Genomic DNA, 25,219 nt, shown 5'->3' with positions numbered 1-25,219 from the left:
TCTAACGATGCAAATCCACAATCGAAGTAAGATATATAAGATATAAAGATACAGCTTTTGCTGTTTCAGTAAATTTCCGCTGTAACGAAAAGTATACTCTGTACCGAACAGTTCAAGACTTGTTCTCCTTAGAATTAGCTTTTCGAAGTTATATATACTCCTTAGCACTTATCCTGCCTGAATCACTATTCTACATCCTGGTAGCACTCTCCAATTCTATTATCGCTTGTTTCATATACCTTAACGCTGTTCTCAGAGTTGCTACCTAGAGGTGCAAGGGCTCAGGAAAAAAAAGCCTTAAAAGAAAACAAAGTTTATTGCGCAGCTTTTTTGCCTCGGAAATTTTCAGCTTAAAAAAAAAAATTAAGTTTAGTGGAGAGATAATAGTACGTTCCACCTTGGTTTTCCCATTCTAACACGAAGAAACATTAACTTACTGCATTCTGAAGAGAAAATCCTTTAAAAAAAAAAAAAAAAAAAAAAAAAAAAAAAAAAAAAAAATGGCCATTCGACAGAAAAGAAAAGGTGGAAATCAGTGGACGAAGTAGATTTTATAGTTCCAATGAATTGTTTATAGAGCTATTAAAAAACGAGAAAAAATGTTTTAGCAAACGATTAATAGTTAGCAATAGTTATTCTGAATAGTCTCGTCACGGTCGACAAACAGCGGTCTCGTCTTGGGCCGATAATTGTCGTCTCGGTCTCGTCTCGAGCAATAGATGCTCGTTTCGAACTCGATCTCGGTTTCATCTTAATAATCACGAAATAAATTCCATGAAATTAAAAATATAAAAGTACTGTCATTTTACAGCCTGTAATATCCTATTTTTATTTTCCAATTCATTCTTGGCTGTAGAATTACTGTAGGCCACTCACCCCTTCGTAGGTAAGTGGTAACGCCCATGCTTTCTGTGCTTGTATTCGCGGGTACAATTTCCAGTGAGTGTATCAAACATTAAGTACAACTCGAATAGTGATTCAGATCCTACTTTAAGCAATATATAGTCGATTGAAATGTCTTATACAGCCTTGGTCTCAAAAATGGCATTAAATTGTAAACAATTACCTATAATAGTGTAGTTTATTTCCTTCCTGTTAAATCAGTCTAGATAGCAGCAAGACTGTATTTACTCGAATTGTAAAGCAAATTTTACGATTTTTCATTTATGATATATAATACATTTCTTTGACTGCTGTTCACTATAAAAACTCACGCTTATTATCTTAACAAATATTGATAAGTCACTACTACATGTTTTATTTCAAATGAATAAAATGCTTTATTACCGTTTTACTTTTCTAGAGTTTAGCTGACACTTTATACCACAGACTTCCTACAACATTATGGTCAGCTTAATTCTTCATATTCTAATGCGTAGGTACTTATTTGTGCTGTGCACAGTCTTGGGTTGAATCTCCAAAAAGGTTATATTCAAATTAAGATGTATAGCATAGTTCGGTTCCCACTTTTATGTTTATTCCGTGTAAGTATATTAATTCTCCCTGGATCCCCTCCAAATTTATGTCTGGATTTAGTACTCAGGGTAATAAAGAATAAATTCTACTTACTGTTTTCACAGACAGCATAATTTTAAAACTTGGGAGCCTAATGTTATCTTTGTACCTGTCTTTATAATAGCGGTAACACATTTTTCTATTGAACATCTTTTTGATAGTATTTGTTGACTGGTCTGAAAGGACAAAGTTTAACCTGGAAGCACGAGGCAACACTAGCTTAAACGTATGAGATGTGCGGTGTTTTATATGTACTGAAAGCCTCCTCACGCCTCTCTGGAAAGCACTGTATTGTTATTCACACATAGAATTCAAGCTGTGATCTTTATTTCAAGTCAATTATTAAAATGAGCTACATACAGTTGAAGAAATTATTAGTTTTTTTTTTTTTTAATTAACATTACTATCTATTTTAAAATGCTGAACTTGCATATTTGACATTAGCTCCCACCTTCTTCATGAATTGGTGTAACAAGCGACCACGTGATTTCAGACCATTTATTTAATCGCTGCTATCTTCGAGCATTGAGATAACACATACCCTACACGTCCTCTCGTTAATATTTTTGGAATGATTCGAACTGGCCAATTTTAATTCAGTTTTCTTTGCCATAGACAGAATCTGATTCATTGTACAACACTGAGGTCAATTTATTCGCAAGTTATCACCAAATAATTATCGAGGATGCGTATACCTTTTCTGTAGGTGATTTAAAATGTTCTGGAAATAACTTCCGAAACTTTTGAAACTGCATTTATTTTAACTTCAATATATGCGTGAAGTGGTTTATTACAAACAATACAATAAAAACTGTGATAGATTATTTATAAGTTAACCGGTTGGTAACACTGATGTTTACATTTTAATTATAAAACCAGCCGTCTGCACTCGTTTGCTTGTCGAGATGTCCTTATCCTTTACTATACATCAGCATAGACTTTTTTCTTTTTTATTTCACGGAAGTCACCCTAAACATTATGTGAAATGTATACGAAAATTAAAAGAAGGGAATAAATTTTATTATAATTTTATTATATTGCATCCTTTTCATTTTATTTTTCTTCTGGTGTTACCATATCACCCTATTTATAGATTGTGTGCAAATTCAAATTAATGGAGGTCTACTATTTGTATCCTTATTATATTTTATTATCATTATTATACATACAAATACTGCCAAATCTCGAATAGTCCTTTGTGTCGAAAGTTTATCTGACCAGAAACTAACAAATGTTGTTATAAATATGTATATTATACCCTGTATTGTCCTGTATATGGTACGTATGAGTCGTATGTTATTGTTCTGTATACAGTATTGATTGGTTAATGACTATAATATTAAATAAGGAGTGAATATATTTGCGCAAGTAATGTGCAATAAATACATTATACAAATGTAAGTATTTCAATATTCGTGGTCTCTTAAGTACAAATATATACATAATTTAATGTATACGTAGAATGAACTTGCTCGTTCTAATCTCTTTTAAGCTAGCTATTACAACAATCTATACTGTAATTAATTATTAAGAAATATTCTACTATTATGTACTTTCGCCTATTTAATATCATTATCAAATTTTGATACTTTTAGAAGATAAATTTTCTTTCATATTGTACCCAACTTGAGCTATAAAAGAATCCAAATTTATAGATAATAAAAAGCGCTTTTGTGATCTATAAATCAACCAGGACAAATAATAAATTGCTTCCTGGAATTACCTAAATTCTTTTACAATCCTATCGAAAATATTATCCCCATAATTTAAAAGATGAATGAATTCGCTTAAAATTTTCGACGTTCGTTTATTTCATTTGCCTACCAAAAAGAACATTATGTAATTTATGTAGGACACAAAGAAGTATATTAAGAGTCAAATTTCTAGCAATATGCCTGCTAGAACATTCTAATTATATTAATATAAAGAAATAATTTATGTAGAATATGCCAATGCTTCTATTATTTACTATGAAGGTATTATTTTGAATAGTTTTAAAGTGTAATAACTTAAATTTGTTATAATTTTTACATTTAGCTTTATATTTCATATATTGTAAATGCACTTGATGAATCAACTACACAAATTCATTGTAGCTGAGATACACATATTAATGATAATCAATAAATGCCTGTAAATATAATTCTTATGGATATATTTTTTCTGGACCTTCTCTATGTCGTGGAATTTTATTTTATATGTATTTTAATACATATACATATAAATATGTATCTATATATTAAAATGCTAAATTTATATGTTTGTCTCCAAAGAAAAGTTTATATGTTTGTTTCCAATCCTTTCGACAATGAGATCTCGAAAATCACAAGTACCACAAACGTGCCGTTTTCGCTGGTCGATTCCAAATTTTGTGTATATTGTCTAGTTCTAATTTAATATTTTAAAAACGTGCCCGTTATTTCTTTATTACATTTTTTAGGGGTACACTGCAAGTGTTGAAATTTTCAAGCATCATATCCTGTATGTTGTACCCCAAAACTCGAAAGTAGAGCCACCTTTGGAATTCTTGGGTCAAAAAGAAAGAAAAAAAAAATACAAAAGAGCAGTATAAGCCTACAGCTCCCTGCGGCCAATGGAAATGGATTTTAACTGATCAAACTCCGTATTTATTCGGTGTAAGGACTTCAATTTTTTTCTGTTGGACTTTGTTCAGCAAAAGGTTTTTAATTCTGCATTACTGTCCCAAAATTTGAAATTCAGGGTAGGCGGTAGGAGGACGGATGATCTCTAAACGGACGCCCCTCTCTAGCAGTAATCATATAAAACTCTAGATTGCACCTTATCACGTAGTTTTCTGTCTTTCTTTTCGGATTCGTGGTTGCGAATATATGACGTTTTCCATCGGTGTATTCTTTTTGACACACCTGTATTTATTTAATGTAATTATGCATCATTGACTATGACATTTGGAGCTTGACTTGTTAATCTTTCTCACGTTGCAGCGTACACAATATCTTAAATTTATGAGCAGGGAGGGGGAAATTAGTCCTCCTGTTCCCCCGTTCTAGAAACGTCTTTGTCGAGCGGTTGTCCTATGAAACTCTAGCCCATACTACACCTTTCCACGTGGTTTTTGGTTCATTTATTTCGGACTCTTCGCTACGAAGATACTGCGTTTGCTGAGCAAAAATGAACCTTCTTGAAAATGAACTTGGATCCTTGTGCTCTGAACGACCCGTATCTAAAAATATTTTTTTTTTTTAAATCTAAGTTGGAGCCAAATTTACCCTGCAACCAGGCACATAGCCTGTGAAGAGGGGGGAAGGAGCCGTGACATGAAATACTGTGGTCATCACACCAGGGGCTCGATCACTCTAAACTATTTTACTGGAACATATACTGGTTCGTTTAGCCAGGATTTCGTAACGGAAAGGGGGGGGGGCGTGACATGAAACACTGAATGCCCAATCAATCTAAACTACTTTACTATCAACATATATTGGTTTGTTAAGACAATAAAATGAAGATATGTTGGTATGTATTTTAATAACAAACTACGAAGAAATCTCGAGTAAAATAATAAAAAAAACGTATTGAAAATGATTTTACAATATTTACATTCTTCCTCTGTTCATTCAAATATAACAATTTTCCTTTCATTACGACATCAACCATTATAAAAAGGACATATTCACTATTATAAAAAGTACACTCATGTCCAAAATGATTGTCGCATATCTATGACTGTCTTCTTGTAAGAATATAATTTGATAATGATTTTGCAGGGTACTATTAATACTGATACCTTGTGTATAATCGGGAAATGTATAGACCCTATTTGTGGTAAATTTCATAGGAAAAGAATTATAAATACGAAAATAAGAGTGAGTAAAAACGAAATGTTGCTAAATGGACAAGAAAGTTTTATTTTTGTTTTATTGTTCTTATTTACTGCTCTTTTGACAAAATTTGCCACTTACATGTCTTTGCCAATTATACACATACTAACATTATAAGAAATATCGGGCGAATTTGTTATCAAATTATACTACTACAACAACATATTTATAGACATGCGACAATAATTTTGGACATGAGTGTACAGACTTTTGTCTTGTAAAATATTTTAAAATATCAGCGTTCCTTTCTCTGTTGAATCAAATGTTAACAGAACCTTCTTTTCACATAAATTTTTGTTTTTATTATTCCTTCAACTACTGTCTGTTCCAAATGACAGGTAAAGGAGGAGTAGAAAATTGTTTTTGAAATAACATGTTTGATACTGCAAGGACGCGATGACGAAAAATTATGATCAAAAATGTCCACGCTGTTACACAACCGGCATTATGCTTTCAGAAGCTTGAAATCTCCCTGACTAGTAGCCGAAATTCTAAGAATTGCGTAACTTCCGGAAATCTCAAATTCCCTGACTCTTCCAGGATATCCCACTCACCTCGCCACCATGTATTGCTAGTAATACTAATATCCTCATAAGAAAGAGTACCCAAAAGCTTTTTGTAGTTTTTTTTTAATTTTTTAACGCCGATTCTTTTTTTCTCATTTCAGTTCGTTTTATTCTTCCTTAATTTTTTTTTTTTTTTTTTTTTTTCATTTCTGGTCCGGACCTCCCCTTGGTTACATGCCTGCTGCAACCCAAGTTTGTTCGAAACGTATAAAATTAGTTTCTTCGGTTTACTTGAAATGATGTCCTTTTTTCTTCCCGTAAAACTCATGTTAAACGATTCCAAGTTGTACAAAGACTGAGAACCAACATGTACTGTATGTATTAAACAATGCCTGCGATATTTTAATTTCAGAACCACAATTTAGTAAAGAGCCCTTTGTTTTCTGAATACAACACAAAAACTTATTTCAATGACAATTTAAATATATATATATATATATATATATATATATATATATATTGTTTAATATCATTTCTACAAGTAGTTCAACCTTCGACTACAACGCTTTCTCGCAAATTAACTGATAAGCATTTAAACAATACAATAGACGATAAAGAAACAAAGGAAAAAAGAGACGAAATAAATTGTGGATCACCACATCGACCTGCTGTAGCCACGAGAAATCAAAACGGGAACAGTGTTGCCACAGTCCTAGCTCTGGAATGGGCTGAAAAAGAGTACCAACTTAAAACAAAAAGGGCTGAATTCATTATTTAATTACAGTGTAATACATGGCTCTATAACACGAAACTAAAAGAAGTAAAGTTCTAGAATACTCCACCCCCTTTTTCCAAAAGTCCAAATCAAGAAATTGCTCTTTTTAAAAACTTCTAAATAGGAAGACCCCGAACAATTGTGGAAGTAGATGAAACTTTTCTCGCACGTAGGAAGTATAACAGAGGCAGCAAATTAAAAGGGAAAACAGTTATAATCTTCGGTATGTATTGTAAGGAAATCAAACGCGCCTCTATTTCAGTGACCAATAAACCAAAATGGTATTATGACCACATATAAAAAATATATAAAACGAGGAACAAATCAATCAATCATGAGATGTATAGGAAAAGTCTTACTGACATTTTTGAAAATGTGACAAGTATCTGTTAAATGGTGCTGAATTGGATAGAATTGTACCAACCTTTTTCACAAAAGGGGTTGAAAATACCAGCGTAGTACCAACGGGCCGATGAATGACAAAAAGGGCTGAATTTGGTAATTGTACCGAGTGTGGCAACACTGTACGGGAAGAAAATAGCCTTCTGAACGGTATCACTTTTTGGTAATTTGTTTTTCTCTGGCAGATTTTTTTTACAGAAATAAAATAAAATAAAAATGAACATATGTTTAAAACAAGCCTTAAAAAATACACGTGTTTAAAACAAAATGTTTAAAACGTATACAAAATTTGTTTTAAACAAAATCAATTGTTTAAAACAAGTTTTAATCATTGCTTTAGACATTTTGTTTTAAACAAAACAACCCTGGTATGAATTAAAGAGTTTTGATTTAACATAGCCCATAAACACTTTTCACTGTGTATCTTGGGGTCTTCTGGAATAAATAAATAAATAAATAAATAAATAAATAAATAAATAAATAAAATGGCACAATAGTTCCATGTAAACGTCAGATATGTTAATGTAGTTATCTCAATGGAAGCTTCATAGGGCACATTGAAGTTACATTATATTAATAATCGAAAACGAAAACTTCATAAGAAAACTGATTATTCATGTAATAAATTATAACTCTAATATGTCCAATGAAGCTTCCATCTGTACAACTTCATTACCGTATTCATCGTTTACATTGAATTATTGTGTCTTTTCTTCACCACCACCACCACCACAACAGCAGCAACAAAACTTCATAGACCCACGATATACAGGGTGAGGCAAAAATATGTTAACATTAAATGGATGTTCTTTTTATTTTTGTTTTGGAGATTAAAGCATGGCGTGCTGATATTCCATTGAGGAATTAAGGTAAACAGCCTGGCTGGAGCTTTTTTAGTCCCCAAGCATTGTACAAGAAAACTTCAAGGCCTGGGCCGGATGGGATGCACTTTCGCTCCTGACAATTGGTAGGATCTAGGAGAAGTTTGTAAGGATGGCGCCCGTTTAAGACGATTGCAAGGGATACAGTGGTAGAAAGAGATCTGTCCAATATTATTATCCTCGTCAAGGGAACGAAGGTAGTCAGCCCAACCAAGTCCTCGCGCAGACTTTCTCTAGAGACTAACATTTCTCAAAGGTCAGTAGTTAGAATTTCACACCGTGATTCAGGAATGAAGCCATACTACTGGCAGATTGTGCAGCATCTCACAAACGCGGATACGCAAGCACGTGTGAATGCTGTAGAAATTATCTTGGAAATGGTGCGCATGGAACCGGACATTCTGTTAATCTTTCCTGACGAAGCAACAATCTACATCAGGGTCGTGTGAACAAACACAACTATGTCATCTGGGCAATCGAGCACCCTCAGGAAGTTTTGTATTCCCCAAGGTGAATGTCTAGTGTGCAGTGAGCAAATTTGGAGTGATTGGACCCTTCTTTTTTGAAGAAGGGACCGTCAGGGGAAAGAATCACCTTGCCATGCTCAGCACGTTCGTGGAGGAGAACGCACAACTTGCAATTCTCCAGCGAGGGTACTTTCAGCAAGACGGCGCCCATGAATTACAGTCAGTTGATTCGGGATTACCTGAAAGACACCTTCGGCAAACGTTGGATTGATAGAGGTGGTCCTCTCCCATGGCCAGCACGTTCCCCCGACCTGATGTAATGTGACTTTTGGTTGTGGGGCATGGTCAGGGATCGTGTGTATGCTAGCAGACCTAGCAACTTGGACGACCTGAAGCACCGCATCACTCAGGTCATCGCTGCTATCCCTGCCCAAATGGCCCAGAGGGACATACAATCAACAATGGACAGACTCCATAAATGCATTGAAAGGGATGGGTGTTAAATTGAAACCCTCTAACCAAATTCTTGCCTTGTAATTTCACGTGAGTAAACCCCATTTAATGTTAACATCTTTTTGCCTCACCCTGTATAATGAAATGTTTATGGTCCATGTTAAATCAAGTGAACGATTATTTGAATTTTCTTATATCATACTGAATAAAATAGTTTTAATGTAATCTTCAATATTCATTATTTCCGAATTATCTTAACCTTCTGTCCATCACGTAAAAAAAAAAAAAAAAAAAAATCCTGACACTCGAATACTATAAAGTGATTGAAAACAGAAGCGAGATTTATTTTGCTGCGGTTTACGAGGATAAATTATGCTATTTGCAAGTTTTCTTCACAGTACCTAGCATCTCATCCCACTTCAAGTCGTGTGGAATGCACAGCTATTATCCGATACTTCTTGTTCTTCTTCTTCTTCTTCTTCTTCTTATAATAATAATAATAATAATAATAATAATAATAATAATAATAATAATAATAATAATAATAATAATAATAATAATAATAATTGAAATGACCGAGCACCACTATTCTCATATTCTTGGAAATAAATCGAGTACTAACTACATTTTTTACAAAACAGAAATAAGGTTTAGTACAAGAAGTCAAAGGATTTGAATAAATCAACAATCATATTCGATTGTTTCTAGAGTTCGCAAGACTTATTTTGACCGCCCAAAGGATATATCAAAACTACTATGTAGTTTATGTCAGAAGGTTATCTATGTTAATTCAGTCTTTCCGTCACTGCTGTTGTTATGCAGAAGACGTTCGTTGCACAGTTAACTTTATATTGTTGGAAAAATTTAATTAAACTGCAGTCATTGGGTGGAAAATTTCAATTACACTACAGTTGTTTGATGGGGAATTTCAATAGGCTACTGTCTTTTGGTGAAAAGTACTGATTAGGCTCTAATGTTCGGTGAAAGGTTTAATTTAGTCTACAGCAGTTTGATGGAAAGTTTTGATTAGGCTACTGTGCATGGTAGAATATCAATAAGGTTACAATTTTACTATTAGTTGTAAAATTTCAATTAGGTTACTGTCATTTGATGGTGACTTTGAATTAGACTCCTGCTGTTTGGTATAAAGTTACAATTAGGTTTTCGTTGTTTGGTAGAGTGTTTCAACGCCATGTATGTGTGGTTTAAATCTTTCAGCAAGTAAGTAGTGTTCTGCTGTGAATCCAAAGTTTGAATCTTCTTCTTCAACTATATCGTGGGAACAGCGCAGCACAAAGTTCTACCTTTTGCGCAGCAAGTAAATCTAGTTAAAACTTATGAACTCCAGTTTGGTACTTCTTGATTTGAATATGTAGTGGATAGGTTTTTCAGCTGCTAATTAACTATGAAACTCTTTTGACAGTCAAATAAACAACTGACGTGATCATTGATAGCTGAAATTATCTTGATATTTGACTACTGAAACCCGAAATTTTAAGATAAGAAATTTGTCGAAGCAAAGGTTGGCGGAACGTCCTATATTCAAGAGTTATTTCACAGACTCAATTGTTTCAAAAGAGAATATGGTTATCAGATAAGATAGAAGAAAAATGAAATGAAATAAAATCTTTTAAGTTTTACGTGCCACGGTTATGCTGGCTAGGTAAAGGAGACGGTGATGAGAAATGAATAAAATGGTGGAACGAAGAAAGTGTGAGGAAACGGGGAACCCCGAAAAAATCCACGAACACGGTGTCTGTCCACCGCAAAGTTTACTTGGCGCGAGCTGGTATCGAACCAAGGACCCCATACACCAGAGGTGAACGCTCTACCACTGAGCCATCGCGACCCCAGGAAGAAGAAATATGTATTCCTTTATTATTTTTCCGTATCTTATTAATATCACCAGCTGGAGTCTAATATTTTAGGAAGATGTAAATTCTTGCTGAAGACTATTATTAATAAATAATTCATTTTATCTCCTATCTGAACTCACGCGTGGTTTTATGGTTAGAGTATGCGCCTTCGTCGCGGTGACTCAGGCTCGATTTCTGGTATGGTTAGGATCCCACGTTAAACTGTAGGTCCACATCTCATATAGCCTCTAAACTCCGACCTAATCAACAAACCAATTATCTTCTGTCTTCCGCACTTTTATTTTCGTTTATTAGTGGCCACTTATTATTGTTTTATAAATTAGATATTAGTAATTATTATTTTACATTTTTCTCTTCCATTGATCATTTTCATTTAAATCTATTTAATTTTAAAATTAACTTTCTCAATCTATAGATAACCACAAAGCGCGCATTTCAGGATTTTCGATTTTGAAATCTACTTACAAATTCTTCTTAAACAGTTTTCGCTCTTTCATCTTGTTACACAATTGTAAGTATCTGAACGTTTCCTACTCCAGCTGCAAACTATTTATGCGGTGTGACATGTAGGAATATTTTATTTTACTTTTTATATACACAGAAGTGAGATTTCTTCGACATATGCACAAACTACCATGTGAGAAAATTATTTGGCATTAAGAATACAGTATCTTCCTAAGCAACGCAAAATGAGAGGGCTTAGATTAATGCTTGAACACGCAAATCATTCATATGCATAGATGGTGATCGATACAAAGAAAATGCTTAAACGTTTAACGACTACATGCTGTAAGCGTCAATGTATAGAAGAAATGAAGTATATTCACTAATAAATAAGATAAATGTGTCAAATTCCTCCAACAAAAGATTTATACCTAAATAAGTAAAAAGAAAAAACAGATAATGGTTTCTAAAACATTCTCAGCTTCAGATACAGATTTGCAATATTTAGATCTTAATGAAGGATCTGGCTTATTGATGCTACAAAAAGCCAAGCTACCCTATACAAGAGGTATATTAATTCTCTTGTGCAAGTAAATGTCTGTCACGAAGCCACAATTTACACTTCTATATTCCTGATCCTAATTTTCAATATGCCCCTTCACTGTAGCTCCTGGATTCCCAGTTTTTGGTATGTCTTTTATCCTTACTCTACCGGCTTACTGACCCGTGTATAGTCGATTACTTCCCAGATGCGAACAAGTGCCATGGGCGATGACATGACATATTTTGATATTGATAAGAGTTTTCCCACTTGCGTACATATTTAATAACTGACACTGTTTCTGTGCACTTTTAATAAAGTTTGAGCAGAGGAGGATATGGAATTGCATGATAAAGGAAATACGAAAAGATGCATACATGCTTTCCATACTGTTGTAATTTTTTTTTTTTTTTTTTTTTTTTCGGCTCAACTCTTCACGTTGAATTTAAATTCTACCAATGTATCCCCGAAATGTGTGTGATATGAATTCACAAATCACATCAAAGGGATACACAAGTCGGCTTTTATAAAGAGTCTCCGTCGAACTAATATCTGGATCAGGAGCGGTCTGGCATCTCTGAGGGCCCTCGGCAACAGGAACCTAGAGGTGCCCCTTTAAAAAAATGTCCACTTGCGTATGTTACTAAATTCTATTATTATTGGTCCATTTAAGTAAAGTTACATACCGCATTGTTTTATAGGGGATTTATTTTAATAGCAAACCTCTACAGTATGCTTACATGCTCTAATTACATAAATTCTATCATAATATTCTTTAAAAACACATTTTCAATACCTTGATCAATGATATAAGGTAAGTAACCAATAAATACTACCAGGAATACTTTATACTTTTCACACTTTATTACATGAAACTTACAATACGTAGGTTACTTCAAACTTCAAAATTGTGATTTTGCATAGGCTATAAAAATCTACATATAAAAAAATCGTATAGAATCAAAGAAATGTATACAAATTGTGTGCGTATTGTACTAAGATTCACTCATAAAAAGAAAATTTCAAACTACCAACCTGCAAAATTATGTTTGAATATCTAAAACTGTATTCTGTTGATGAAGAAGAATATTGGCATATTATGAATACAACATTTACTAACAGAGAAAAGAAGTCTCCTTCTACCTAGATCAGGTCTATAGGCCTAACGTCTAATTGCTTCATTAAACTAATAACTTTTTCCTAGTTTCTCACTCGTTATTGCTGCTTCATCTATAATTAATTTTTTATCTATATTTACAAACAAGTCTCGTTCTATATTTATAAAAAGTAGCTTAGACATTAAATCTTGGTTTAGCGCAGAAATTCTTATCTAATCTATTCTTAAAATTTTAAGTTTTGAAAAGGTCCTTCCGCAGGTTAGCTGTGTACAAAGCAGAGTTAATATAAACTTGTAAGTTGTATATAGATTGGTAAAAAAATTCCAGATTGTGACAGCACGAAAAGGTGTGGGAATCGAGTTTTCCGAGAATCCCTTCTATAATAGAGAACAACACTCTGAACCTGCAGTGGTTCCTCTTCAAGATGTTAGATGCGCTTTCCCTAAAAATCAGTGTAGAAATCTTTCATTTCTAAAGATCAGTGGGAGATAGACTTGAGGGTGAGGAGTAGGGACTATATTCATGTAGTGGCATTGAAATCTTGTTTTGTTTTGACATTGGAATGACAACAGTTTTCACCTCCTCTTCGATCCAAATTCAAAGTCTATCAATTGGATACAATTTGAGCGAGGCAATAGGAGATGAAACCAGCTCCTTTCTAATCGCAGAAGGAGGTTCCGAAAAAATGTGGTCTTTATTTTGGTTCAAGGGTTAAGAGAAAATTAAATTAATATATTTGCGATAAGAAATCTTTGACCTCCACAAAAATAACAACACATGTTACTTATCGTTGGTCTAGTTTGAAGCATTCACCGTTGTTCCCAATACCATCAACTACAATAGCGAACCTTGGATTAGTACTGTTCATTTGTAGCCGTAATTGATATCAAAGAAAGCGACAATTTATTTCTATAAATACTCAGCAGCTAGTACTGTAGTAGTAGTTTCTCCGCAACCTACTGAGCAAAAACATAAACGTAGTCAAAAATAAACATTAATAAAGATTGGCAAAGCCCTTTTTTGCTCAGTAGGTTGCGGGAAAACTACTACTACGTCAGGATGGCCTCTCGTAGCAGGATCTGTTTGCACGCACGCCATCTAGTGCTGCTTGGCAGGCAGACACTCTACAGGAAAGTGAATTCGAATAAGTGCAAAGTTCCATGGTTGAAGATAAAGGAAATAAAAGTTGAAAAGTGTAATCCTGGAATAATGTATTACAAGACATCTTTCAATATGGGCGAATATGATTCCGTCAACTTTAACAGAAATGTGAAAGAACGACCAAAAGATCTTGGTTCAGTACATTTATCTTCTTTGTATCCTTCTGGACATTCCATAAGTGCAGCAAAGAAGACAGATCTTCTTTATCTCCTACGGTTTGTTCCACCAGTTCACCATTCATTTTACCAGAACCTGCCCATTTTATCAGTAGAAGCTTTTGTCGTGCTGAAGATCATGAATTTGAATGTTACCATGATCATGGTTTCGACAATGATCATGAATTTGATGATATCATATAAAGAATTTCCGCTGTTGTATTGCTAAAGTTTGAAACATTTTCTAAAACTATTTTCCTGTGTTATAATACGCAGTTGAAAGCACTATGTACAAAATCGTATGTAAGTATAATGCCAAACTGAACTAACTACAAAGCACTGTTTTCCGATATATTTTTCATGTCACAAAACTTGTTTTTTTCATTCAAATGCTTTATGTACACATTTTTGGTACTTTTGTAAAGCAAGTTCAGAAAAGAAACTAATAAAATCAATGTCCAGGATTTTTCAATATAACGCCAACTTTAACCTTAATTTTCTCCATAAGGAACACTCTGGTGTTTGGCTCACTCTGGTTTTACACGATACATGTAATATCGCTCTGTTGCATGTCACATTTAACAATTAAGCCAACTAATAAAATGTGAATACTTACCACGTAGCGGTCTCTGAGGTTCCGGCGGTTGCTGGGGTTGCGGCTGTGGTGGTAATTCACTGTCTTTGGAGGATGTCTCGGAGGTAGTCGACATGTGGGAATGCATCGTTCGTTCTCGTTCTCGCTCTCGTTCCCTTTCCCGCTCTCTTTCCCTATCTCGTTCTCGTTCCCTTTCCCATTCTCTTTCTCTCTCGATATCAAACTTTTCGTGGTTGTAGCTGCCATGGGGCTTTTCTCGTTCACGCTCAAATCGCTGGGACACCGTGTACAATGGAGGAACATCTTCGAATTGAGGTTCACTGTTTATATTGTAATCGCCTCGAATGTATTCCTCTCTTGCTCGCTCTCGCAGATACTCACTGGAAATTAAAAAAAACGATAAAAAATAGTTATGTAAAAAATATATATATGTTGTACAACTAAACTGAAAATTAAATTTCGTAAAGCTCTTCCCTAACACCAAATAACATACTCTAATACTAGATAAATCCGTAAATAGTCATAACTTTAAACTAAATGTTTTAGTAAGCTTTGTGTTCTTACTCCAAGTTTGAATACAAGTAAAGAAAGGAAAAGCAGCAACACAAAACGAAAGAAACTCAGAACAATGTTTCATTATCAGATCAACTGTTATTTTTAAAATAAAAGAGCACATTTACAGTTCAGAAGATAGCACAGTTCATATTGTTTCCACAGTGAAGGACTATTAAACATAACGTTGATTTTTTAAAAGATTCGTGCTGATGAAAGCAAGTCGTCGATGAAACGTGCATGATCAAGCCCAAGATTGCTATTTTAATCACTAGGGTGTTTCAGTGAGTGTAAGTTTATCAATCTTCAGGTCTTCTACATGTATCAAGTTTATGGAATATATTCCCCATTAATACCTTCGTACTTTTTGCACTCCGTCGTTTCTGTAGACTTGACATTTTTAAATCTAGTTCAACTCATTTTTATGCCACATGATCCATTATGTTATTTTTTATTATGTGCGTTTTTCTATAACGCAAAATATATATTCATATAATCTAAAAATTCCATAGAATAATGCTTTAATACTTAGATGATATATTAGTTCCCCCGTGCTTACGTTATTTCTACAAATATTTCATATTCTTTTCTATTTTATTAAGATTGACTATATTAAATTCTATAAGAATTATAAAAATGTTAATGCATTTCACTTAATTTCATTATTAGCAATTATTAATTTTAATTATTATTTGTCACCATGATTTGTTGATATTGTCTATATACGCGGATCTCAATTTCTTAAATCTTTGATGTGCTCTTTTATTTTGGATCAATTATTCCTTTTTGTCACTCCAAATGGCGTATACGTAGCAATTTCTAGACAAGAAAACACTTATTGTATAACCAACATATAATTTTAAAAAGTGTATTTTCTACAAAAATTCCAAAACACAGACATAAAAGGATAGTTTTTTCATGCTTTTCACATTCTCACAAAAGGCCTTAATTGAATCTAGATCAAGGGAATTTTAACAGGCTCTAAATAAACATTACAACGAGGTTTGTTCGTGATTTTAACTTTGGACAATATTCTTAAAATCAGTACAATAACCATTCTCATTTGACATCAACATGTATCGTTATCTAATGATTTTTAAGAACAAATATGACCAAAAGCATATACGATATCTAAAAATAAAGCATGTCTAACTAAAATAAGGCGTAAAGGAAGTATCAGCTTCAACAGATAGATTCTTCTTTGGACTATTCTAGGTAAGATTTAACCATCTTAAATCATTTCCTCTCCTTGCTTTATTTATGCGAAGAAGTTTTTGTGAATGTCGAACATAATCTTTGTACGGAAGGGGGAAACTTAAATATATTTACTATTTTCAAAATGTTCTCTGCGCACTAGAGTTCTGCTTATCTTATGTCCAGCCCAGCCACATTTAACACAGCTACCAAAAGAAAATGTTATGTTCGATTATATGCCTAATCCAATCACAAAAATTTACTTCTGATATTTTAGCTCAATACTTGAAACAAACGTGACATGAAAACTAGTGGGCAAAATGCCCAAGGCTACAAACCAAAACCACATGAAATTTTACTTCTCAGAAAATATTGCAATAATTTCAATAAAAATTGTCACAAAGATCATTAATGGTCCATTCAGTTTAAATCTGGTTGAGATTGGTTACGGGCAATAGGAAACAGTGGTCCCGGCCAAAGATCGAATTGACGTAAATTACTTTTGCTTTGGAATGGTTTGACCGATTTACACAGTGAATGTCATTGATTGCCCAGTTGAACGATCTATGAAATTTAGTTGGAACCGATCGAGACAGAAGACCTAAACGAGCACAAAATTTTATTTCTCAGGAATCGGTTGACAGATCTGGACCAAAATTGACAGTTCTACATAGGTGAGCAAATCCGCTGAAATCGGTCAAGGGCAAGGCCAAAAGAACACAATGAAGTTCAACTTTTACTTCTTAGGAATGGTTAGATACGTTTGAATAAAACTTCACATGCAGCCATTGATGGTGTACTTAGAAAATTTCACAAATTTCGATGAGACTAGTCTTGAGCGAAAATCCAATTTTGGTCAAGGCCAAAGGCAAAAATGAAAATAAATTTATTTCTCAGGATCGATTGGCAATTTGGACGAAATTGATATGAAACTCACTTCCTACTTCGGCGGCTCACTCACTTTTCCAAATCGTTGGTAACTGTGATTTTTCAGGAACCAATTTTCAGATTAGGACTGGAACTGGAGCGTGTGTCTTATTTCAGTGGCCTACCAAATTTAGCTAAGATTAATCAAAGATTAAATTCGTTCACGGTTAAAAGCTACAACTGACGATGTCTAATGAATTATCTGGAAACAAAAACGATAACACTTAAGTTTTAGTGTTTTTGAAAGGCTGGGAGGTAAGACTTGGTCAAGAAAGCCCGCATTTACATACGAAAAAAGGATGAAAATTCATACGAACAGTTTGACCAGCATTAACGATCTACATATGTACCTTTTTAATTTTGTTCAAACCACTCACGAGCGAAGGTCCAACTTAGTCAAGACTAATGACCAAAACCAATAGAAATTTATATTTCTCAAGGACGAAAATATAGACTTCAACAAAAGATTCATATATAAGTCATCACACTTAGATGACCTGCCAAATATGGTTGAGATGGACCAAAAATAAAGGGTAAATTAGGTTCAAAGGTATAAATCGACAAATGTTCCACAAATGACCTGAAAATAAAAGTGATAATACAAAAAAGCCCTTCAGAGCTCTGTAAGGTTTGTAGATATGGATGATTAACAAACAGCAAATTTGATCAAAACGAAAGGAGAAAACCTACGTTAACTTTCATTTCCCACGAATGATTTACCGATTCGGACTAGAACTTGCACGAATGTAATTGGTGGCCTATTATGATGCCATATCATAGTCGGTTAAGATCAGTCAAGACTGAAGGCAGAATTTGGTCAAGGCCAAAAGCTGAACCGATGTATTTATCATTGTTCAAAAACTACAGCTCGATTAACTTGAGCTAAAATTGACAGATCATTACTGACATATATGGCTTGCCCAATTTCGATTAAGCTAGTTAAGAACAAAGGCCAAAGTTGCTTAAGGTACAATGCCGAATCTTTCAAAAATAATCTGAAATTAGAAACGACAATAATGATGAAACTTACTTTTCCTTTTCACGAAAATCATTACAAATTTGAACTGAAATGATCTTAAAGATCATTGGCGGCTTACTTAGGTGCCCTTTAAACTTAGGCTGACATCGGTTGATACCAAAGCCTAAATTTTGTGTAGATCAAAGATCGAAACAGACAAATGTCTCAAAAAATGACCTGAAAATTTAAACGATAATACCAAACTTCCTAAAAGTATTGACGGTTCGAAAATAAGGGTTTGTCACAAACAAGAGCAAAGAGTGCAATCCATAGCTCAAATAGTGATTTACGAAACGTCACCCATCAAGTGACCATGGCCATACCGTGAAATGACTATTCCATGTGCAATGACTAGTCTCTATCTTTCATCTTTCTTTCTCTAGCAACGATCGCCTGACTGTCAATAGTATGTTTATCAGTTTTTATGTGTGAGTATGCAAGAAATTTAAAATTACCATGTAAGTATTTTATATTTTTATTTACAGATAAATAAAATTACAGTAGCTTCCTTACCTATATTGTTCGACTAAATATTCCGAGGACTGTGGGTAAACCCTTCGTGGATATTCCACTGGAATGACTGTAATATAGTTTTGACTGTTCTCTGCTTGGTGACCCTCCATGCTGGCTTGATCTCTATCTTCCTCAGGGGAAGATGAGGACATAGTAACAAGACGTATTCTCTGAAATTATAACATTTTGCTTTAGGAATTCCCATCGTATCTAGAATTTGTTTGTTTATTACTTAAATCAGAAATGCTTCACGCATCACTATGATTTTTTCTTTCTCTTTTTTCTTCTATTTATTTTTGCTTCAAACATATACGCTTACATTTAAACAGTGTGTTCCAAACATCACTACTTACCTCGCAACAGATGTTAAAAAAAAAAAAAAAAAAAAAAAAAGATATGGAACAATTATATACCGGTATTTGAACTAGTAGAAATTCACACTTCATTTGTGAAAACCTTGAATTTGCAGTACATTGATTAACATATTTAAATAGGCACCTATTTCGAACTGAACTGAATAAAAGCAACGATTAGAAATAACAAATAATACGTAATTGAGCCTCCACGTAAGACCACTTTTTTAAAACAATTTATAATCAATTTATAATCCGATATTCTTCGTAATTCGATTATCTTTACTTTACTTGTAATCTACTCGAAGACTTTTCACAGAAAACACTACAAGAAAATAATTAATATTCAGCTGAAGCTTAATTCCTGACCAGCAAACTTCAAAAATGTGTATTACATTACATATCTTGTCATAATTAATTAAATTAGATTCAATGCAGGCAGTGACACACCCTCTATACAATCTGATTGTAAATTATGGAGAGAAGCTTCGTGACGGAACATGGGATAAAGTTTAAAATAATAAAATACACATATGAAAATAAATGTTAGAGAGACAAAAGCCATAGTGACTGGAACAAAGCGGTCAGTGTCAAATATAGAAGTAGGAAAGGAGAAAATAGAACCGGTGACTAGTATTATTAGTGTTGATATGAAATGCGAACGATTGATTTTTTTTTTTTTAGTTTAGCGTCCCGTTCAGCAGCGAGGCTATATGAGACGTGGACCTACTGATTAACGTGGAATCCGAACCACATGAGCTCCCGCCGGGAAGAAATGCGAACGAGAATTGAAAGCAAGAATAGGAATGGCGAAAGAAGCCTTTAGGAGGAAGAAAAGTCTATCTTGTAGGTCCTTGAACAAAGAGTTGAGAAAAAGATCATAAAATGCTTCGTGTAGAGTGTTGTACTGTATAGAGCAGAAAACACGGACATTACGTGAAAGTGATGAAAAATAACTGGAAGCTTTCGAAATGTGGATGTGGAGAAGAATGGAAAGAACTAGCTGGGTCGAACGGAAAACGACTGAGAGGGTGTTAGAAATGATGGAAGAGAAAAGAACAGTTTTAGATATTATTGAGGAGAGGAAGAGAAACTGGTTGGGACATTGGCTAAGAAAGAAGTGTATCATGAGGGACGTGTTAGAGGGTATGACGGCAGGAAAGAGAGGGAAGAGGCGAAGGATGCTACGTTGATGGACAGTATCAACACAGAAAAATCATATGAGAAGACGAAGAGGTTAGTTGAAGACCGTGAAGAAAGGAAGTTTCTCAGCTGGAGCAAGTGACCTACCAATAATGGCACAATACCTACAATGACGATTATGATATATAAAGAAAGGAAAAACTTGTAAAACAAGAAATAAAAATTCTGTGTGCTTCCTCATACTTATAGCTAGGAAAGGCGCTACTAAGTTGCAGCAAAATTACAGCATGATTTATGATGTCTTGAATTTAACACATGTAACATATGACTGTAGTCATTAAACATGTGGCCCATACACGTTGTTATATATATTATTTGAAAGCTTTTGTTATTCTCTTTTTGGTACTAAACGTTACAGAAAATAACTGTTTCCGTCAGTTTGTAGGCCTGAGATGATAGGAGTCAAAGCATGACTTTCCTCAAATCTACATCTTCGAATTTAAACTCGGCCGCAACGTTATACAAACATCTCGAAACATGAATGAAATATGGTGTAAAAGTAGTGTGAACGAATTCACTGTCAAGGTCGCTTCCAAAAATTTGGTCATAGATACTTTACCCTGAAAAATAAGAAAAGTCACAAAACGTTGCTCTATTGTTGACGACGATGAACTGAAAAAGATAAAAGCAGATCTATGGTAAACAAGTCGCAGAGAAACTCAACGTTTATCATGCGATCGTCGCACGATATTTGTAGAAACTAGAAAAAGTGGAAAAAATAGACCATACGAAATGACCAAAAAACCGAGCCAATCAACATATTGAGATCAGCTCTATGTTGCTTCTACGTAACAAAAATTATTCATCTCTAAATCGCGCTGTGACATGAGACGAGAATCAAATTTTATGCGATAACTATGGACGCTCTATGCAACGGCAATAGTTAGATCGCAAGGTCACTCCTAAAGACTTTCAATCCAAAGGTCATAGTGACGTGGCGGTGGTCTGTAGCCAGAGCAATCCTCAATCCAGACGAGCAAAACATGAACAACAGATATTTCCAGAAAATTGATACATTGCACCAAAACTGTAACATCTATGTCTGGCATTATTCAGCAGAAGAGGTTCAACACAACAATAATATCACACAAGTCACGTTGTAGAAGCTACATTCATTAAGGTACGATTCTCTACCTCGTCCACCATATTCGTCAGGTTTCTTGCCCCTGACTTACACCTTTTTCGACATTTCAATGGCTTCTTGCAGGAAGATATTTTGATCATAGAAGTCAGTGATCAGGACGGTTTCTAAGACTCGATCAGCTCCAGAATTGCAGACTTTCACATTGCTGTGATTAATACATTGTTTTTTCGTTCGTAGAACTGAATCGATAATGTCGTTTTCTATATCAGTTAATTTCGTTCAGTTTCAGGTAAGTTATGGCAGTATGAACTTGTAGATTAAAATTCTGCATTAATTTTGCAACAATCCAACATATGCTATGCACTATTTATTGTGGCCATTCTAGATAATATATTGATACAAACTTCACGTGATTGTAAGTAGCCAGGAAGAACCTGCCAAAATGTGACATGTTTGGTTGAGGTAGTATAGAGTACGGTGGTTTAACATTACATTGTTTTAACAAACTCTGTTTATTTGTTTCAGATGGAGTGGGAGCACAAACGGGAATAAGTTACCCGATGTGGGTCTGCATAACATATGTAAGACAGCAAGTGAGATAGTCAATTTTTGCAGGTAATCAGCATTACCCGTGTATTCGTCTATCGAACCTCAGAGAGAAACCAGAGTCATCCACGAACTGTAAGGATTCTCAGGCTATCAAAAATGTACGCAACCCAACTGCAACAAAATCTGGTGCGGAAGCAAAATGCCATGACCAAAGGAATGAGACTGCATTCACGGAGCATGTCTCAGATCCTACATGGTCATCTAAGGGTTCGGGCCTACAAAAGCCGAAAAGGATATTTTATCAATTCCGCAGCTAGGGCCAAACAGAGTCATAGAGCACGGCAGCTTCTTCAGTGGTTTATATCACATCATCTCGTTTACAGATGAAAAAATCTTCACCGTTGAAGAGTCTTTGATTGCCTTAAATGACCGGTACATGTAACATCGTTCCAAGGAAGCTGCTGCGATCCTTTCTACAGTGCAAAATTTTCCACGGTGATGGTATAATGGGAGGTTTAATATCATGCAGTCACAAAGCTCCACACCTGCAAAATGGAATGAAAACATGACGTGCAGTCTAATGTTCTGGCACCTATAATTGAACTTCTCAGTCATATCTTCGTTGCTAATACTCACTGAGTCTTCAAATAAGATTCAGCTCCATCCTACACTGCAAAGTCGATCTAAACGTTCCAATTTTATCACAGCGGACGAATGACTGGCTGGTAGCCCACAACTCAATCCCTTGGACTATGTCCGTGGTCCAAATTGGAGGCCAAAGTCTGCCCGAGACAACATTGCCTTGATAATGCGTCCTTGAAACATGTCCTTGTGCGAGCAGTAGCAGCATTTTCTTGATAAGTGGTATGTGTTGCTATTGACGACTGCTAACATTTTGAATAACGTGTATCTAACGTTAATGCACTTGACTAAGAATATAAATCTCTGTATATAACATACCTATACTCACGCTTGCCTATACGTATCACCTACTGATATATCTATCAAACCTTTCGTATACTAGGTAAATACAAAACAGCAAAAATGTAAATTTTCAACACCAAAAGATTTGAGCAGAGGTAATTGCAATATTTTCTTAAAGCTGGTGAAAGAGCTATTTTTTGTTTATTACGGACATATATACTTATAGTGCTGAATAAACCAACGAATTGTACATGTCTTACAGACATGGTATTTCATGCTTTATACGTTGATAAAAAGAAAATTATTTTCACGATTACGGAAGTTCAGAGCTGAAAATATAAAACGTTAAGCCTGCTCGTATAATGTAATTATGAATTTATCTGTAAAAAGAAATTTTCCTTCAGAAGTCAAGGAACATAGGTACTTGATAAATACATTTTTTTAACAGTACCTAATGTTTACTATAGGTGAGTACTCAAATGCATGTTATTTTATAAATAAACTAGGAATCCTAGTTTTACATGGAAAAAGGTCTACAAAAGCAACCAACGAAGCATTTTCTAACTTCTTCCTAAATGCATATATGTCTTAGTAACCTTATGCATAACGAAATCCATCGCAAAGAAGTATAAGGACCCTGTGTACAGTCAGGATTGTTATCACCATCTGTTTATGATCCTGCTTTATAGTATTCTCATTCTTTTGACCTACCAAAGATTTTTTCTTTCTTTTCTTTTCTTTAGCTTTTTTTCCCTGGAAGCTTTACTCTACACTTGTGATTATTTCACATGCAATCGACGTGTCTCACTCATTTTATTATTCATTTCAAATTTGTATATATGTATATTATTCATATACGTATTTCGAACTTATGGGTTGTGTTTATTATTATTATTATTATTATTATTATTATTATTATTATTATTATTATTATTATTATTATTATTATTATTATTATTATTTTCTATTTGTTTTCAACACAGATCTTTCTCAAAATTAAATGAAAAGAGTGAAAAATCCGACTGAGCCGAAAATTAACGTGGATCTCCAGCTTACCGTGCCAATGAGTTAACCATAACGATACTCTCTCCTTTGTCTGGCCAGCTCAACCAAGACCAAGTTCACCAGGAATTGTGATAAAGTCCATGCAGTCTGAATGTCTGAGCATCGACTTCGGCTTGTAAGAATACGGACTGACAGTGCAGTGGTTAACTCACCGGCACGGTAAACAAGAGATCCTGGTTCGATTTCTGTTCAGCTGAACTTTTCCAATATGAATTTTCATTGAATTTACACCTGTATAGGATATAATGTAAGAAAAATATTATTGAATACTCCACTTCTTATAAAATATATATTCCCAAAACTGTTATTCAAACCTGTGTTTCTCTGATAAGTTAGCAGCCAACGTTTATAATTACAGAATTCAACAGCTAGTATTTTGCTTTTATAGCCGAGAGCCAATATTACGCTTCTAAGCCGACTGCCAGTATTATGCTTTCATAGCCGACAGAGAGTAATATGCTTTTACAGCCAATGTTATGCTTCTATTGGCGTTTATATCAACAACCAGAATTATGCTTTTATAGCCACCAGCCACTATTATGTATTTACAACTGACTGCGGGTATTGTAGTTTAATATATCTATTTTTCAATCTTCGATAATAACTGCTTCGTGAAAAAAATGAATAGAGATTTGTACTACTTACAACTTCACCAATTTAGTTCGCTACATGACTCCTTAGAATACTCTTATGTGAACGACACTTGGGATGAATTACAGGAAAAATACGTAAACCTACGTCTGTAAAAATTACTGTTCTGTTCACTAAGTACGGATCATAGTAGTACAAATGTGATATTCTAGACCAGAGGTTCTCAATCTTTTGCACCAACGTACCACCAAAGCATATTGTTTATTAATACCACCATAAGTCATATACACCACCAACTTCTCTTTAACGCACCACAGGTTTAGAAACCCTGTTCTAGACAATATCTTGCTTTAAAGGTGCTCATCAATTCCGTCCCTACTTTCTCGCATTTTAAAAATATTGCGAAATTCAAAAATAATACTAAAACATTTCTGTGTAATCATGAGCACGATTGAAGATCATTTTTAAAATATTGATTAGTTTAGTTAGTAGTACA

The 25,219-nt window shown here is 34.3% G+C and overlaps 1 protein-coding gene across 5 annotated transcripts in view; it reads right to left on the bottom strand.

Annotated features, from left to right (window-relative positions):
• LOC145664137 (putative FERM domain-containing protein FRMD8P1) overlaps positions 1–25,219 on the bottom strand; it is a 180,947-nt gene that overhangs the window by 123,334 nt on the left and 32,394 nt on the right. For all 5 annotated transcript variants that reach the window (XM_081730533.1, XM_081730535.1, XM_081730537.1 and 2 more), the window contains exons 3-4: positions 18,955–19,124; positions 14,772–15,130 (exon numbers count right to left, since the gene is read on the bottom strand). In XM_081730533.1, the coding sequence (XP_081586659.1) occupies positions 14,772–15,130; positions 18,955–19,124 (529 nt within the window). The remainder of the gene's footprint in view (positions 1–14,771; positions 15,131–18,954; positions 19,125–25,219) is intronic.

This window comes from Thermobia domestica, chromosome 11 (genome assembly GCF_964235325.1).
Source record: "Thermobia domestica chromosome 11, izTheDome1.hap1.1, whole genome shotgun sequence".
Lineage (NCBI taxonomy): Eukaryota > Metazoa > Arthropoda > Insecta > Zygentoma > Lepismatidae > Thermobia > Thermobia domestica.
Note: the sequence above shows the minus strand (reverse complement) of the source record. Positions and strands in the feature narration are given on the sequence as shown.